General features: G+C 39.1%; 1 protein-coding gene across 4 annotated transcripts in view; it reads left to right on the top strand.

Annotated features, from left to right (window-relative positions):
* PDS5A (PDS5 cohesin associated factor A) overlaps positions 1–18,048 on the top strand; it is a 135,528-nt gene that overhangs the window by 103,001 nt on the left and 14,479 nt on the right. For all 4 annotated transcript variants that reach the window (XM_008275183.4, XM_070068127.1, XM_008275201.4 and 1 more), the window contains 5 exons: positions 8,581–8,713; positions 9,238–9,357; positions 14,826–14,888; positions 15,567–15,712; positions 16,717–16,825. In XM_008275183.4, coding sequence (XP_008273405.1) covers positions 8,581–8,713; positions 9,238–9,357; positions 14,826–14,888; positions 15,567–15,712; positions 16,717–16,825 — 571 coding nt within the window. The remainder of the gene's footprint in view (positions 1–8,580; positions 8,714–9,237; positions 9,358–14,825; positions 14,889–15,566; positions 15,713–16,716; positions 16,826–18,048) is intronic.

The following is an 18,048-nucleotide window of genomic DNA, read 5'->3' as shown; positions in this document are numbered from 1 at the left end:
ATAGAGAAAGGTCTTCCATCCGCTGACTCACTCCTCAGATGGCTGCAACAGTTGGAGCTGGGCCAATCCAAAGCCAAGATCCTAAAGGATCTTTGGGGTCTCCATGGCCCAAGTAGTTGGGCCATCTGCTGCTGCTTTTCCAGGCCATAAGCAGAGAGCTAGATCAGAAGAGGAGGATCCAGTACACGAGCGGCACCAATACGCCACAGCACCAGCCCCCCAATATAATTCTTAAGCATCCAGATTATGAGCTTCTTCCACAGGAAGGCGGCTTGTGATTCTAATGTTGTTTTTCCAGCACATCATTCTGATATACTACCTTTAAATTTCAAATGCTTGAAAATAAATCTATATACCAGTGGAAATTTCAAAAAATGAATAATAGAATGGAAAAATACAAGGTTTTATAAAATCTTTTGGTAAGCATTCCTTCTCTTCTGTCTTATGGAATATACTGAGAAGAAATTGGTCGTATTTTTATTCTTTAAATATTTATAATATTTCTGCAGTGAAGCCATCTGAGGCATAATTTGTATGATTGGAGGTTTGTGGATGTAAACTGTGCACAGCTATTTTGGTAAAGATACTGTAATAAAAATGTTCTTTTTAAGGATTTGCTTATTTATTTGAAAGGCAGAGTACAGAGAGGGAAAGAAAGAGAGATGTTCCTCAAATGGCTATTAACAGCCAATGCTGGGTCTGTAGAAAGCAAGGAACTTCATCCAAGTCTCCCACATGGGGGACATGTACCTAAACACTTGAGCCATTTTCCACTGCTTTTCCAGGTGTATTATCAGGGAACTGGATCAGAAGCAGTGCAACCAAGATACGAACTGGCACCCATATAGGATGCCAGCATTGCAGACTGTGTCTTAACCCACTATACCACAATGCCAGCCTGATTAGCTGTTTTAAAAAGCTGTGAAATTAGGTTACAGAAGGGTTTAGTCCCAGCTGTATGACTAAAACACTTTGCTTTGCTTATCTGTAACCTGAAGGATTTGAAATAGAATTTTCTGAAAGGGTCTTCCAATTTTTTATATTTGTATTCTATTTGAAAATTCTGTTGCTTTGTAACAATTTATTTGGTGATTTCCCAGAAAGTACTTTCATAAAGTGAAACAGTGATATATATTTGCCTAAAATACAAGATCTATGTTAGAGGACCTTTGAAATGCATTTTGTTTTTCTTTTTATACTTGAAAGGTAGAAAAAGATTTTTCATCTACTTGTTCATTTTTCCAATGCCTGCGACAGGGCTTGGGCAAGCTGAAGCCAGGATCCCAGTACTCAATCCAGGTCTCCCTCATGGGTAGTAGAGACCCAAGTACTTGAGTAATCATCTTCTAACTCCTAAGATATACATTAGCAGGAAGTTGAACTGGAAGTGGAGGAGCCAGAATTCAAACCAGGCACCCCAGTATGGGATGTGTGCATCCCCATTAGTATCTTAGCTGCTGCACCAAATGTCCACCCTAGTATAGCTGTATTTAAATTGCAAGGCAGTCATGTGGAAGACAGATCAGACTTATGGGAGTTGGCTATGATGTGGGAAGAGTATTGAAGTATGCAAAATAATTGGAGCTAGAATTGAAATCATTGACACATTTTTTGTTCTACCTAACATGTAACACTTTTGAGTATCTTTGAACATTAAATTTTTCATATAATTTAAAGTGCTAAATAATATGTTTTACAAAGTGTGGTTATTTACCTTTGTGGAAATTAGTAACTTAGTATGTTTAAAACCCCTTATGATTACTTTTTTTAGTTGTGTTAAAATGTATTTAACAGAATTGGAAATTTTTACCATTTTAAATATAGCATTGAGTGGAGAAATGTGTGCTTAAATACTTTTACCAATTGGTAAAATTACTAATTGGTTTGTCTGTTGTTGAGTTTATTTTGGTATTAATCTCTTATCTGACATTTTGACAGATATCTTAATGCACAAAAGCTTTTACTACATAGATATAAGAGGATATTTTTCCCTTGTCCTATAAATTGCTTTCAGAAACCACAGCCAAATTCATAAAGATTCTCTTTCTTCTAAGATATTTAACTCTTAAATTAAGATCTTTGATCCATTTTGGATTAGTTTTTGTATAAGCTATGAGGTAAAGGTTCAGAATCATTGCTTATCCTGTGGATATCCAGTTTTTCCAGCACCATCTCATGAAGCATCTATTCTTTCCCACAAAGACTTGACACCCTTGATGTGGATCATGCATGCCAGGGTTTATTTCCAGGCTTTTTTTTTTTTTCAGTTTGTGTCTATCCCTGTGACGTATGACATTGATTAGTATAGCTTAGTAGTTACTTTGAAAATTTAGAAGTGAGATTCATATTTTATTATTGATGGTATTAAAAATATCACATCTTCCTATCTTAACACTGGATATTCTTTCACTTATATACGTCTTTTAAATTTGGATTTTTTGGCACTGTTTTCAGTGTACAAAGCTTACGCCTACTTGGTTGTTTTTATTCCTAAATATTTTATTCTTTGAGATCCTTCTATGTAAATGAAATTGTGTTTTTAATATCCTTTTTGGATTATTCATTGCTAGTGTACAACTTTTTTATTATACAAAATTTTGTAGAATTCATTTATTGAGGGGTGGCTATTTCATGCCACAGTGAAAACATTGCTTGGCATTCCTGTATCTCTTATCAGAACACCTAGGGTCTGGTCCTCACTCAGATTCCCCTTTGAGCTTACTGATAAGGGGCTCCCCGGGAGATGGCAACAGTGGCTCCATTCTTGAGTCCCTGGCGCTCACAAATAGGACCCATATTGCATCAGCTTACTTAAGGGATAATGGGCTATAATGTTGTTTTTCAGTCTTGATATGTTTTGTGTACTAGGAATTTGCTTCCTCTAAGTTATCCAGTTTTTATACTGTTGTTCATAGTATATCATCTTTTTTATTTGTATTTTGGTAGTAACGTCCACATTTTCATTTCTGGGTTTTGTAATTTGAGTCTTCTTTGTAGTTAGTCTAACTGAAAGTTTGTCAGTTTTATTGATCTTTTCAAAAGCAACCTTTGGGTTTGTTGATTTTCTCTGTTGTATGTATCACTTATCTTTGCTGCATCTTTATTACTGCCTTCCTTCTGCTAGTTTTGGGCTTACTTTGCTCACCTTTTTTTAGAATTGTAAGATGTGCTCTGCTATGGTGGGAGTACCTAGAACAGGCACATAACCCACACATTGGGAAAGCAGAATTAATAGGAGGAAGGAAATAATCAGTACAAGAATTCTAAGAGTGTAGACTTCAGATGTATCACAAGGGGCACCAAGATTTGCTAGAAAGAACAGAGAATCATATAAGGACCTGGAGGAGGAATATCGGAGGGGTCAATGGAAAAGCAGTATCATGTTATGGTTAGGTTATATGCCAGGTATTCTACACATTTTATTTAATTCTCACAACAGTTTCTGGGATAGTTTTTGTTGTTTCCATTTCACGGGTGAAGAAACCAGCAATGATAAGGTCAGGTGGTCATTCCCTTTTGAATTGAGCTTCAAAGCATTCACTGATAACCTTGGCAGTAAAGTAATCCAGTAATTGCCTAAGGATAAGGAATAGAAATAAGATAAACAAGGCCCTAAAGCAATTGGATATGAATTGTTTGGGAAGAAAACAGTAGTATATCTCTAGAAAGGTGGTCTTTGGTTGCAGATAAAGAAAAACTGGTTCTGGTGCAGGCACTGTGGCGCAGCGGGTTAGATCCTTAGCCTGCAGTGCCAGAATCTCATACAGGCACCAGTTCGAGTCATGGCTGCTCCACATTCAATCCAGCTCCCTGCTAATGTGGCTGGGAAAGTAGCAGAGGATGGCCCAATGTCCTTGGACCCCAGTACCCAACGTGGGAAACCCAGAAGAAGCTCCTGGCTCCTGGCTGCTGGCTCCAGACTGGCTTAGCTCCAGCCATTGCTGCCATATGGGGAGTGAACCTGCAGATGGAAGACCTCTGTCTCTGTCTTTACCTCTTTCTTTAACTCTGTCTTTCATATAAATAAAATAAATTTTTTTTTTTTTTGACAGGCAGAGTGGACAGTGAGAGAGAGAGACAGAGAGAAAGGTCTTCCTTTGCCGTTGGTTCACCCTCCAATGGCCACCGTGGCCGGCGCGCTGCAGCCGGCGCATCGCGCTGATCCGATGGCAGGAGCCAGGTGCTTCTCCTGGTCTCCCATGGGGTGCAGGGCCCAAGCACTTGGGCCATCCTCCACTGCACTCCCTGACCACAGCAGAAAGCTGGCCTGGAAGAGGGGCAACTGGGACAGAATCCGGCACCCCGACCGGGACTAGAACCCGGAGTGCCAGCGCCGCAAGGCGGAGGATTAGCCTATTGAGCCGCAGCGCCGACTCTAAAATAAATCTTAAAGAAAAAGATTGGTTCTAATAAATTGAGGAGAAATGTCCAAAACAAAGAGTGGATGGGATCCTAGGGATCAATAAAGGGAAAGGAGGGGAATATAATCTTCCAGGACTGGGGTTAAGAAGTTGAGGAATTCCCATTGGAAGAATTGTTTCTGTATGAGATAGGAACAGAAGATGGTTGGTGAGGATGATAGAGTCATAGATTTGAGGAGAATAAAAGATTTAAAACAGCCACTATGAAGAACTGGACAAAAATTCTGACTGGGAACTCAGGATAGCTGGTTAGTAATAAGTACAAAAATAATCTTATATTTACATCAAGTTTCTGAGCTGCATGATTTTTCTCTAGCAGTAAACATTCTGGATAATAGCTGCCAAGAAGCCAAACACTTGGAATGTTCCAGATTTTTAATTTTTCAAAGCAAGTTATCAGAAGGAAAATTGGTCAGAGAGTAGAGACTATTTTCAAAAGGGTGATTAAAATTTTGACTCACAGAGTATAAACTAGAAACAACTGAAGTAAAAGTGGTGGAGTTGAGAGCAAGGAGAGAGGGGCTGGAAAATTAGCAGGCTGGTGGCCCAGAGGGCCCCATGAGATCAGAGGACACATCTGTATGCCACAAGTATCTGAAGAAAAGCTGAAAGAAAAGGAGATGTGCACTAAGTGGAATATTTGAATTTATGATTTCACAGATAGACGAGATTCCTAGGAATAATTGATATACACTTATGGGACAATAACTAGAATTGGCACTAGGGAAGATAGACTCTGAACCCACTCTCCAATCCTAAGCATGCAGCATCTAATTGAATGAACAGCTGTAGCTTTAGGAAGCTACAAGGCAAGTGTTTTTGAGAGAGGAGATGAGGAGCTTAGTTTCAACTGTGGCAACAAGATGAAAGGAACACTCATAAAAGACTGTTTTTATGGAAAGTGTGTTCCAAAGAGCTCAGGGGAAAGTTTGGAAGAAAGGAGGTAGCTCTGTTAGATGAAACATGAAGTTCAGCATTTTGTATTACAGAGCATAGGCGAGCACTGGACATGATGTTTATTGGGTACTGTTGAGGATAAAGATGATAGGCTTGGCCTAGAGTTTTCAGTATAACTCTGATTTCCCAAAAATGCAATGTTAATATGTGTGTGTACTGTTTGATAAAAGATGCATGCATTGTTTTATATCCTGCTGTTTTAAAGGTAACAGTGTTTCAATATATTGAACAATATTCCAAGTGACAAAATTAATTGAACCAATCTCTTATTGTTAGCACATAGGCAACCTACTTAAAATTAAGGTTAAATTTGTATTCTTATCACAAGACTATCATACTTTTCTCCAGTTGCTAGAAGACATTAAGTATACATTATTTTGGTGTACATTTATATATATTTAAACAAAACCTTATATATATATTTAAACAAAACCTAGAACCGGGTTCTAGTCCCGGTTGGGGTGCCGGATTCTGTCCCGGTTGCCCCTCTTCCAGGCCAGCTCTCTGCTGTGGTCAGGGAGTGCAGTGGAGGATGGCCCAAGTCCTTGGGCCCTGCACCCCATAGGAGACCAGGATAAGTACCTGGCTCCAGCCATCGGATCAGCGCGGTGCGCCGGCTGCGGTGGCCATTGGAGGGTGAACCAACGGCAAAGGAAGACCTTTCTCTCTGTCCCTCTCTCTCACTGTCCACTCTGCCTGTCCGAAAAAAAAAAAAAAACTTTTCAAAGAAATGTATCTGTGTCTGTGGTGCAATGAGAATGCTTCCTTAACATATCCCCTATAACAGAGTAATTATGCTATAATTCTGTTTAAAGGGATCAACTAAATCTTTAATAAAACTTCAATAGAATTCTGAATCCAAAGAATTGGTGAAGTGATTTCAGCATTCACATAAATAAAATCTTTCAGAATTTACAATCTGAGAGTTTAGCACATAGCTACCCAGATGTTAGTTTATTCTGTAGATTTTTTAAAGATTGAGTTGTTTGTTTGAAAGGCATATACACAGAGTAGGAGAGGGAGGGAGGGAGTAATCTTCCATCCACTGGTTCACTCCCCAGATATCTGCAACAGCTGGGGCTGGGCCAGTCTGAATTCAGGAGCCAGGAACTTCTTCCAGATCTCCCACGAGGGTGCAGGGGCCCAAGCACTTGGATCATCTTCCTATGCTCTCTTAGGTGCATTAGCAGGGAGCTAGATTGGAAGCGGAGCAGTCACGTCTCCAGCACCTATACGGGATGCTAGCACTGCAGACAGAGGCTTAATCTTCTACACCACAGCACCAGCACCAATTTTTGTTAAATGCTTAAAATGAATCTTCATTTTCATTCTAGACTCATCTTTCTGTCTCTAACTTAGATCACTTAGCCCCTCTAAAGTACTTTTACATTCTTTATAAAATGGAGAAAAGATTTTAAATATTCAGAATTAGAGGGATTCCAGCCGGCGCCGCGGCTCACTAGGCTAATCCTCCGCCTTGCGGCACCGGCACACCCGGTTCTAGTCCCGGTTGGGGTGCCGGATTCTGTCCCGCTTGCCCCTCTTCCAGGCCAGCTCTCTGCTGTGGCCAGGGAGTGCAGTGGAAGATGGCCCAAGTGCTTGGGCCCTGCACCCCATGGGAGACCAGGATAAGTACCTGGCTCCTGCCATCGGATCAGCGCGGTGCGCCGGCCCTGGCGGCCATTGGAGGCTGAACCAACGGCAAAGGAAGACCTTTCTCTCTGTCTCTCTTTCTCACTGTCCACTCTGCCTGTCACAAAAAAAAAAAAAAAAAAAAAAAAAAAAAGAATTAGAGGGATTCCATGAAAATAGTGTAGAGTATTTAAGTTACACACAGATATGCAGTCATTAAATACCAGATAATTCTTGGCTTACAGTTATTGTAATTTCTTATTTTGCTCCTTTATTTGATTGTCTGAGATTTGAGCAGTCATCTAGATCTAACTAGAGTTAACTCTTTTTCATAGTTAATAAATATTATTGAAATTAGCAACTTTGATTTAAACTGTTAGGTTAAACACCTGATACTGCCTTACTGTAGTCACTTAAAACATGTATGTGGAATATAGGATTTAAGATTTATTTATTTATTTGAAATGCAGAGTTACAGAGAGAAGCTGAGAGAGTCTTCCATCTGCTGGTTCACTCTCCAAGTGACCACATTGGCTGGAGCTGGGCCTCTCCAAAGCCAGGAGCCAGGAGCTTCTTCTAGGTCTCCAATGTGGGCCATCTTCCACTGCTTCTCAGGCCATAGCAGAGAGCTGAATTTGAAGTGGAGCAGCTGGGACTTGATCTGGCATCCATATGGGATGATGGCACTGCAGACGGCTGCTTTACCAGCTATGCCACAGGGCCGGTTCCTCAGTTTTATTTTAAAAATCCTCATGCCCCTTTCATACATTTATGTGTTAAATGAGTTTACAGTGACAAATGGAAAAGAGCATTGCTGGTGCCGTGGTGTAGCGGGTAAAGCCACCGCCTGCAGTGCCAGCATCCCATATGGACCTTGGTTCAAGTCCCAGTTGCTCCACTTCCAATCCAGCTCTCTGTTATGGCCTAGGAAAGCAATGAAAGATGGCCCAAGTCCTTGGCCCCTGCACCTGTGTGGGAGACCCAGAGGAAGCTCCTGGTTCCTGGCTTTGGATCAGCACAGCTCTGGCCATTGTGGCCAATTGGGGTGAGAACCAGCAGATGGAAGACCTGGCTCTGTCTCTGCCTCTTTTTCTCTCTGTAACTTTTTCAAATAAATCTTTTAAAAAAAAATGGAAAAGAGCAAAATGCCTTTAGGTGTCACTACCTAGCTTAGCCTTGTATTACACACAGTTCAGAGTTTTATCCCAGCAGAACTACATATTAATCATAGACAATTTGCATAAATTACAAATACTCCAAATGCTAAGACTTGGCTGGTTTGTTCATCATTGCCAGGTGTTAAGTCACATCAAATCACCTAAACATTTATTTTGAATACCTATAGTGTGAGTCTTTTTGTGCCTCATGAACCTATTAGAATTTCTTATGTTAAGCTGTGTTTTCATATTTTAATATATTGTTTGTGATTTTATTTTTTCCATTTGAATAAATATTGTTAACAGGAAAATAACAATTAAGGTTTTTCTTTACATTCAAACAACAACTTCCAGTGAGATAATCCATTAAACAAAAGCTCCTACATCTGTTTTTTTTAATGTTTACCATTTAGGTGCCTATGGTTCATGCTTGAAGTTTTAATGACAAAGAATGAAAATAATAGCCATGCCTTTATGAAGAAGATGGCAGAGAATATCAAGTTAACCAGAGATGCCCAGTCTCCAGATGAATCCAAGACAAATGAAGTAAGATGAGTATTAAGCCAGTGGATATTACGGTATTATAGAAAAACATATAATTACCCTTGTTTTTCCTCACCATTACATAATAATTTAAGTTGTAGAATATTTATAAAAATATACTTACAGTTAGTGTCTATTGCATTTCATTAAAATGAATTTTAATACTTCTGGAATTTTTAATATTTAAAAGACATTAAAACTTCTGTAGAACAAGAGGATAAGAATAAAATTTTTAAGTGTGCCATATTTTGAAGTTTTATTAAAAGTTACAGACAAGCACCCTGTCTTTGATTTGACATTTCTGTTGCATGGTTGACTTGCATATTAACTTATGGTAAAGAGTTTTTCTTGACTGGGAGACTGCAAAAGTAGCAATGCTAAACAGTAATATGAGATGCTTAAGGAATAAATAACCACATACCCTTCCTTTCCTTTAAGCCTAATTTATTGATTTTGTGGAATTGGTAGTACTTGTGATTATTTTGCAATAATGAGACTTATAGCGTCTTTGTTTTTTTCCTCCCTAGAAACTTTATACAGTATGTGATGTGGCTCTGTGTGTTATAAATAGTAAAAGTGCTTTGTGCAATGCAGATTCACCAAAGGACCCAGTCCTCCCAATGAAATTTTTTACACAGCCTGAAAAGGTAATTTTTTTCTCTTAGCATTTTTTTTTAGCCACACTAAACTGATTTAAATTTCAGTTACCATCAATCCTAGTGGCAAATTTTGGATTATCTTTGCTACAAGTGAAAAAAACATACCTCTGAGTTTATTGAGGGATGGAAAATTTCCTTCAAAGCTTTAAGCATCATTCTTACCTGACTAGTAAAAAAAATCAAGCTTCTGTTATTCTTAATCTTCCTTCTCAATCCTTTTCATTTGAAGAGGAATTTTCAGGTTTTTTAAAAAGCTAATTTGATAGGCCAAAAGGTGTAGGGGGGCCGGCACCATGGCTCACTAGGCTAAGCCTCCGCCTGCAGTGTCGGCACCCCGGGTTGTATTCCTGGTTGAGGCGCCGGTTCTGTCCCGTTTGCCCCTCTTCCAGTCCAGCTCTCTGCTGTGGCCCGGGAGTGCAGTGGAGGATGGCCCAAGTGCTTGGGCCCTGTACCCCATGGGAGACCAAGAGAAACACCTGGCTCCTGGCTTTGGATTGATGTAGTTCTGGCTGTGACAGCCATTTGGGGTGTGAACCAACAGAAGGAAGACCTTTCTCTCTCTCTCTCTCTCTCACTGTCAAAAAATAAAATAAATAAATAAATAAATAAATAAAGGTATAGGGAGACAGAAATCCCTTCTGCTGGTTTACTCTCCATACAGATGAATCAAGGCTGAACCTAAAAGCCAGGAACTTAGTCTAGGTCATTCTCCTGGGTAATAGGAAACCATTTACTTGGGTTATCCCTGTTGCCTCCCAGGGTCTGCATTAATAGAAAGCTGGAGTCTGGTGCCAGTGGGAAGGGTATCCAACTCAGGCACTCTGACGTGGGATGTGGGCATCTTAACTGCCAGGCCAAATTGCCCTCCCCTCAGATTCTAAAAATATTTTAATCTCATTTTACTAAAACCATTGTTATTTCTGTAAAGAAAATGTTAAATTTTAATACAGTATAAATATACCTATAAATGAAATAAAACATTAGAGTTAATGCAGTTGATTCTGGCACTTGTTAGGCCTAGATTCTCTTCAACCACTTGTAGCTTGAGAGAAAAACTTGCTCCTCCTATAAGCGACATCTTTCTAGTATGAGTGAACAATTACTTGTCTAGTGGTTTTATGAAGAATTTATCATATAGTAACCATTCATTACATGAGATTAATAACTAACAGGCATAGTGCATTTACTTTGCGATCAGCAAATTATATTTTCCATGTAAATAATTTCTTAGTTACCCAAACTGTTTTGATTTTTTTCAGTTAATTTGGATTTTGAAAAAACTTCTTTTTAAATTGTTTTTATTTGCTGCTTTTTAGATGTCATTTTGAAGTTTATCTTTCCTGTGATTTGTTTTAGAAACTAAGTTACAAATATTTTTAGTTTGAAAATACAGCACTTAAGTTTTTGTACACCATGATCATGTAGATCTGCCTTAGTCATAACCCCCTGATTTATTCTTACTATCACAGTCCTGGAAATGGACCTTAAATTCCACTTTAAATTGCCAAACTTTGGTAAAAATGTTTTACCTGATTTACTTAGTATTCAACATTTAATATGCCTTGCTTTTCACAGGAATAAGAATAGCAAAGGCATTTGCCCTCTGATTGAACCACTGGTCTTTATGAATATTCTGAAGTGGCCCTTGACTTACCCTTTGTCTCTGTGGCTCTGCCTCTCAAATTTAAAAAAAAAAAGTAGGGAACAAGGCATTTAGCCTAATAGTTAAGATGCCCATCTCGCATAATGGAATACCTGGGTTCTATTCCCAAATCTGGCTCCTAAGTTCCACTTTCTACCAGTGTAGACCATGGCAGGTAGCATGATGGCTCAAGTAATTGGGTTTCTGTAACCTGCTTGGGAGACCTGACCATGACTTCTGGCCGGGGGGCATATAAGAGGTGAACTAGTGAAGGAGAACTCTATCCTGTTGAATCATGGCCATCAGAAATGAAATCATTATGAATTTGTCACCACACCTTAAATACTGGTTTTTGTTTTGATGTTTGTAACTTGGGCTACTTACAATCTTTATAAGTTAGAGTTTTTGTTTGTTTTAAAAACTTTGTTTTCCTCACTCCTTTCTCTAATGCGTTTATTTTAATTTAGTATAAATTCAAACACAAGAGCACTAAGCTTGTTAAGGTAGTGAATCTAGAGAGGCTATACTGTTTGTTCATAACTAGTGAGTACACATTGATGCCCAGGCTTGGCAATGTTTATTTTAGCCACATAAAAGCCTTTGTACAAAAAAAATACAATTTTGCATATCATACATGACAAAAGTATGATTTTCTCACAGGTACACTGAAGCCCTTTGTCCAGTCCTGTGATACCCTCGTGAAAGTAAATTTAATAATAAAATATTTTAATGAGATTATTTAAAATGTAATTTTTTTTTAAGATTTATTTAGTTATTGCAAAGGCAGAGTTACAGAGAGGGAACGGCAGAGAGAAAGGAGAGGTCTTCTATCCGCTAGTTCACTCCCCAGGTGGCCCTTATAGCCAGAGCTGGGCCGATCCAAAGCCAGGAGCCCAGAGCTTCTTCCAGTTACAGGGTCCTGAGGACTTGGGCCATCCTCTACTGCTTTCCCTGGCCATAGCAAAGAGCTGGATCAGAAGTGGAACACCTGGGACTCAAACTGGCGCCTATATGGTATACTGCTGCTGCAGACTGCAGTTTTACCCGCTATGCTACAGCACCAGCCTCCAAGATGTTTTGATTGTAGTATAGTAAATGTGTTATTCCAGTGACATACCATTGTGGTTTATTTGTTTGTAATTAAGATAACAGGGAGAGGAATCACAAGATATAACTTTTTTTTTTAAAAAAAGGATTTCTTTATTTGTTTATTTGAAAGCCAGAGTAGAGAGAGAAGAAAAAAGAGAGATCTGCTATCTGTTTCTTCACTCCCCAAATGGCTGCAACAGTTGGAGCTGGCCCAAGAGTCAAGAGCTTCATTTGGGTCTTGCGTATGGGTGCAGGGGCCCAAGCATTTGGATCATCTGCTGCTGCTTTCCCAGGCACATTAGCAGGGAGCTGCATCAGAAGTGCAACAGCTGAGACTCAAACTGGTACCCATGTGGGATGTCGGCACTATAGGTGGCATTTTAACCTGCTAAGCCAAAGCACCAGCCCCTAAGTTACAACTTTCATAAAGATAACATCAGTATTGATATTCAATTTAATTCATTTATTGACATAGCTAATGGTAGTATATTTACCTTTATGATTTGGACAATTAGTCTACTTTTGATTCTAAAAATTTTTATTAAAATAATGGATTTTTTTTCAGTAAGGATAATTTTCTTGAGATCTAGTTTGGAGTTTCTATAGTTAATATTAAATGCCTGAAATTTTCATATTATCATATTGGATATTTTGAAAAGCCCAGAAATAGATTTTATGATACAGTGGAGAAGGTGAAGATGGTTTCATGAATAACTGTTTGCATTGAACCATATGAAAAAATATGAATGTACTTTATGTAACAGTAAACTTAGGACATTTGACTAAATTTTATGTGCCGATAAAACGTAAAGCTTGACATGATATGGCTCATTAAATATGTTTTGATTATTTGATGAGCTGATGTACATTAGTATATATATAATTGAGTTTTAAGCTTTTGTTGAAACTTATTAATTTGGTGCCTTTGCTGTGACATAGTGGGCTAAACCTCCACCTATGGTGCCAGCATCCCACATGGGTTCTGGTTCATATCCTAGCTGCTCCTTTTCCGATCCAGCTCTCTGCTATGGCTTGGGAAAGAAGTAGGAGATGGCCGAAGTGCTTGGGCCCCTGCACCCAGATGGGAGATCTGGAAGATGCTCCTGGCTTCATATCAGCCTAACTCTGGCCTTTGCGGCCACTTGGGGAATGAACCAGCAGATGGAAGACTTTTCTCTCTGTCTCTCCCTCTCTCTGTCTGTAATTCTATCTCTCAAATAAATAGTACTACTAATAATAAACTTTTTTTTAATTTTTTTATTTTATTTTATTATTTTTTTGACAGGCAGAGTGGACAGTGAGAGAGAGAGAGAGACAGAGAGAAAGGTCTTCCTTTGCCGTTGGTTCAGCCTCCAATGGCCGCCGGGGCCGGCGCACCATGCTGATCCGATGGCAGGAGCCAGGTACTTATCCTGGTCTCCCATGGGGTGCAGGGCCCAAGTACTTGGGCCATCCTCCACTGCACTCCCAGGCCACAGCAGAGAGCTGGCCTGGAAGAGGGGCAACCGGGACAGAATCTGACGCCCCGACCGGTACTAGAACCCGGTGTGCCAGTGCCGCAAGGCGGAGGATTAGCCTAGTGAGCTGCGGCGCCGGCAATAATAAACTTTTAAAAAAATATTAATTTTCTTGAAAGGTGGAGAGATTGATCCTCCAACTGCTGGTTCTCTCTCCAAATGGCCACAACAGACAGGGCTGCTCCAGGTCAAAGCCAGGGATCTGGACTCCATCCAGGTATTCCATTTGGGTGGCAGGGGCCCAAGTGCCTAGGCCATCTTCCACTGCTTTCCCATGCTCATAAACAGGGAGCTGTATTGGAAGTGGAGTAGCCAAGACTTGATCCTGTACCTCTGTGGCCTGCTAGTGTTTCAGGCAGCAACTTAATTTTATTTATTTATTTTTTTAACTTGTATTTGTTTATTTGAAAGGCAGAGGGAGAGGGAGGTTGGGGGAGAGAGAGAGAGAGAGAGAGAAAATCTTCTATCTTCTGGTTCATGGTTCATTTCCCAAAAAGCTGCAGCAGCTTGTGCTGGGTCAGGCCAAGACCAAGAATCAGGAACCTAATCCAGGACTCCCACAGGTGTGGTAGGGACGCACGTCCTTCTGCCATCACCTACTGCCTCTCAGAGTGTGCATTAGCAGAAGACTAGAATTAGTTAGGCATCCCATTATGGGATGCAGGTAGCATCCTTACTGCTGTGCCAATTCCCCACTCCCATAGTTGTTGTTAGAAGAAACAATGCCCCTTTCTCTCCTCCTCCTCCTCTTCCTGCTCTCTAACTCCGCCTTTTAAATAAATAAAAAATAAAAATCTTAAAAAAAAATATGGACAGGCATTATGGTATAGCAGGCTAAGCTTCTGCCTGCAGTGCCAGCATCCCATATCAGCACTGGTTGGAGACCCAACTGCTCCACTTCCAATCCAGCTCCCTGCTAAGGCACCTGGGAAGGCAGTGGAAGATAGCCCAAGTTCTAGACCCTTGAACACACTTGGGAGACCTGGAAGAAGCTCCTGGTTTCCGACTGGCCCAACCCCAGCTGTTGCAGACAGATATCTCTCTTTCTCTTTTCTCTCTTTGTCTCTCTCTCCCACTCCCTCCCTCTCTCCCTTCCTAACCCCCTCTGTAACTCTGCCTTTCAAATAAAAGGAACAATGCCTCCAAAGTCTTACTTGGACAATAAAAGTATGCCTGTTCACCTTGATGTTTCTTTCTGTTTTATATAGGATTTCTGTAATGACAAGAGTTATATTTCAGAAGAGACAAGAGTACTTCTATTAACAGGAAAGGTATTATGGACATGAGAATTTTGTGATCTTTATTTCACATATATAATCTCCTACTCTAGATTTTATACTTTCTGATTCCTAGGGGTCACCTTGTAGATTTGTTGTTTCTACATCTCAAGTTTTTTTCAGTCTTCTGAATTGCCATCATTTATTCTTCTCACTAAATCAAACTTAGGTGTTTTTTGTTTTTTTTTTTTTGTTTTTTTGTTTTTTTGTTTTTTTTGTAATCTACAAAATCTACCATGCAGGTTTTCCTGTAAGATAAAGAAAATATTATTTTTAAAATATTAATGAGTTGTAATTTATTCCATAGAGGTATTGTGATGAGGTCTAAAATAAAAACAAACCAATTTTTATATAATTTCTAAACTTTATATATTTACTAGTTTGTTTCTAAGTCATTTTATTATGTATTTCACTCTTGTTTAGGGTCACTTTATTTTGATTGAGCAATAAGGAATAATAAATATTGCTGTAGTTATTACTAGGTAGAAGTAATGCTTATGACTTTTAATTGTATTTATGCAACTAATTTTATAAAGCCTCATTTCTAATAAATTTAACTTTCCAAGTCAACAACAATTTTTTTTAACTCAAACTAATTAATATCTTGTACATGTGTCTAAGTTTATATGTATTCCTTTAAGTAATAAAATAATATGTGTGTGTAATTTTTAGCCAAAGCCTACTGGAGTACTAGGTGCGGTAAACAAGCCTTTATCAGCAACGGGAAGGAAACCCTATGTTAGAAGCACTGGCACTGAAACTGGAAGCAATATTAATGTAAATTCAGAGCTGAATGCTGCAACCGGAAATCGATCAAGGCAATTTTTTTCTCTAATTGTTTCTTATTACAGTCACTCACTACTTGGCTTATCTTTCAATTTATTCCTAAAAGCACTGTATCGTAAATGAACTTCTTGATGAATTTTAGTATTTTAATGATCAGAATCCAGAGTGTGATGTAAATTTTGAAACTATATAGCATTCTAAGTGTATAGAAAAGGTAATGGAAGAAACATAAGAATTTCTAGTATTATAACTAATTTATGTGGGAATGCTTATTGTATATATTTAAGAAAATTCAGTGTAGGAAAACAAAATACAATTCTTTCAAATAGTTTGGAATTCTTTTTCATTTTTAACTCACAGAAGTTAGTATAGTATTAGTTAAGATAACATTGTTACATTTTCCACTTACATATCCCATGTTTATTTTAACATGTCAAGTGTTTTCTGTCTTAGCCACACCATAACAATTTCCAACTGACCCTACTCTTATCAGCAATAAATTTCGAGGCTTTTAATTACTTCATTCTCATTCATGAAATCCGAAGAGCAAATTCAACCAGGAGTGTCAATCATTTTTACAGTAGAATCCTGAGACACAGGGTAAATAAAAATGCAGCAGCCGAGGGTTAAGGAGATGGTGGAGGCTCAAATGACTCCCTGGTGACTTTTTGCTGTACTGCCCTCTCCCTTGCAGAACATTAAGACCACTGGGAATGACTCTACCATAATCTCCAGTTTTATTTTTGTTTTAGGATTTCCTGCCCCCAAGAGATAAGGTTTAGAATAGTTTTCAACAATCTATTTATTAGGTGGTTTTTCTAGGCAATGATTTCCGTCATTATGGTTAAATGGAAATCAATAACATGATATTAAGAAGCAGAGATCTATAAACATAGTTGATCTGAATCTTGCTGTCATTGCATCCTTTGGCAAGATTTCTATACCAACCTTAAGACGTCCCTCACTTGTGTATTAAGAGAATTAACTTTCTATTCGTGTGTAAAATTCAAAGCCATGATTTATTTTTCTTCAACAGGGAGCAGAGTTCAGAGTCAGGAGAAACTGGAGTTAGTGAAAATGAGGAGAACCCTGTGAGAATTATTTCTGTTACTCCTGTAAAGAATATTGACCCGGTAAAGAATAAGGTAAATGTACAATTTAACAAGTGGGTATTTGCCAAGGAATTTCTTATTACAATTACAATGTAGGAGGAAGAAACTCTAGGGCCGGCATTGTGGTGCAGCAGGTTAAGCTGTATGCAGCAACCCATAAGGGCACCAATTCGCTTCCTGGCTGCTTTACTTCTGATCCAGCTCCCTGCTAATGAGCCTGGGAAAGCAGCAGAATATAGCCCAAGTGCTTAGACCCTGCACCTGCAAGAGAGACCCAAATGAAGCTCCTTGCTGCACACTGGCCCACCCCTGGCCGTTGTGGCCATTTGGAGGAGTGGATGGAAGATCTTTCTCTTTTTTCCCTCTTTATTTAACTCTGGCTTTCAAATAAACAAATAAATAGATCTTTAAAACAAAAAAAGCTGCTGCCTCTGATGTTGGCATTACATGTGGGTGCTGATTAGAGTCACATCTGCTCCACTTCTGATCCAGCTCCCTGCTGATGTGCCTGGGAAAGCAGCAGAAGATGGCTGAAACACCCATGTAGGAAACACAGAGGAAGCTGCTGGTTCCTGTTTTCAGTCTGTGGCAGCCCTGGCCGTTGCTGCCATTTAGGGAGTGAACCAGGGGATGTAAGATTTCTCTCTATCTCTCCCTCTTTATAACCCTGACTTTCAAATACATGACTAAATCTTAAAAAAATAAAAAACAGTCACCATACTGAATTTTATACATGTGTGTATACTGCTGCCTACAATACTTAATGTGCATCTGTTCTCCAAATACAGTTCCTCTATATCCACCTACTTCACTTTATAACAATTTATGTGGTCACTCCTGGTGGTATCCTCTTCTCACATTACCTCTCCCAACTACTTTAAAGAATACGAACTGCAAGTTTTTGAGATTTTACTTTGAAGTTTACAGATTACTGCTTGAGATCATCAAGAACTCTGTTTTGTTTCTATTATATTCATAAATTTTTTTTTATTTATTTGAAAGAGACACATATTCCATCTGCTGGTTTACTCCCTAAATGCCTACATCAGCTAGCACAGGACCAGGCTGAATTATAGAGCCACAGCACAATCTGGGAAGTACTTCTGGTTTCTCCAGCTGCCTCCCAGGGTGTGCATTAGCAGGAAGCTAGAAGCAAATGCAGTTGGTACTCAAACCAAGGCACTCTAGTTTGTAATGCAGGCATCCCAAGCAGCATCTTAACCACTGCACCAAATACCTGCCCCTCTACTACTTTT

Source organism: Oryctolagus cuniculus, chromosome 2, assembly GCF_964237555.1.
Source record: "Oryctolagus cuniculus chromosome 2, mOryCun1.1, whole genome shotgun sequence".
Classification (NCBI taxonomy): Eukaryota; Metazoa; Chordata; class Mammalia; order Lagomorpha; family Leporidae; genus Oryctolagus; species Oryctolagus cuniculus.
This window is presented reverse-complemented; position numbering and strand designations above follow the sequence as displayed.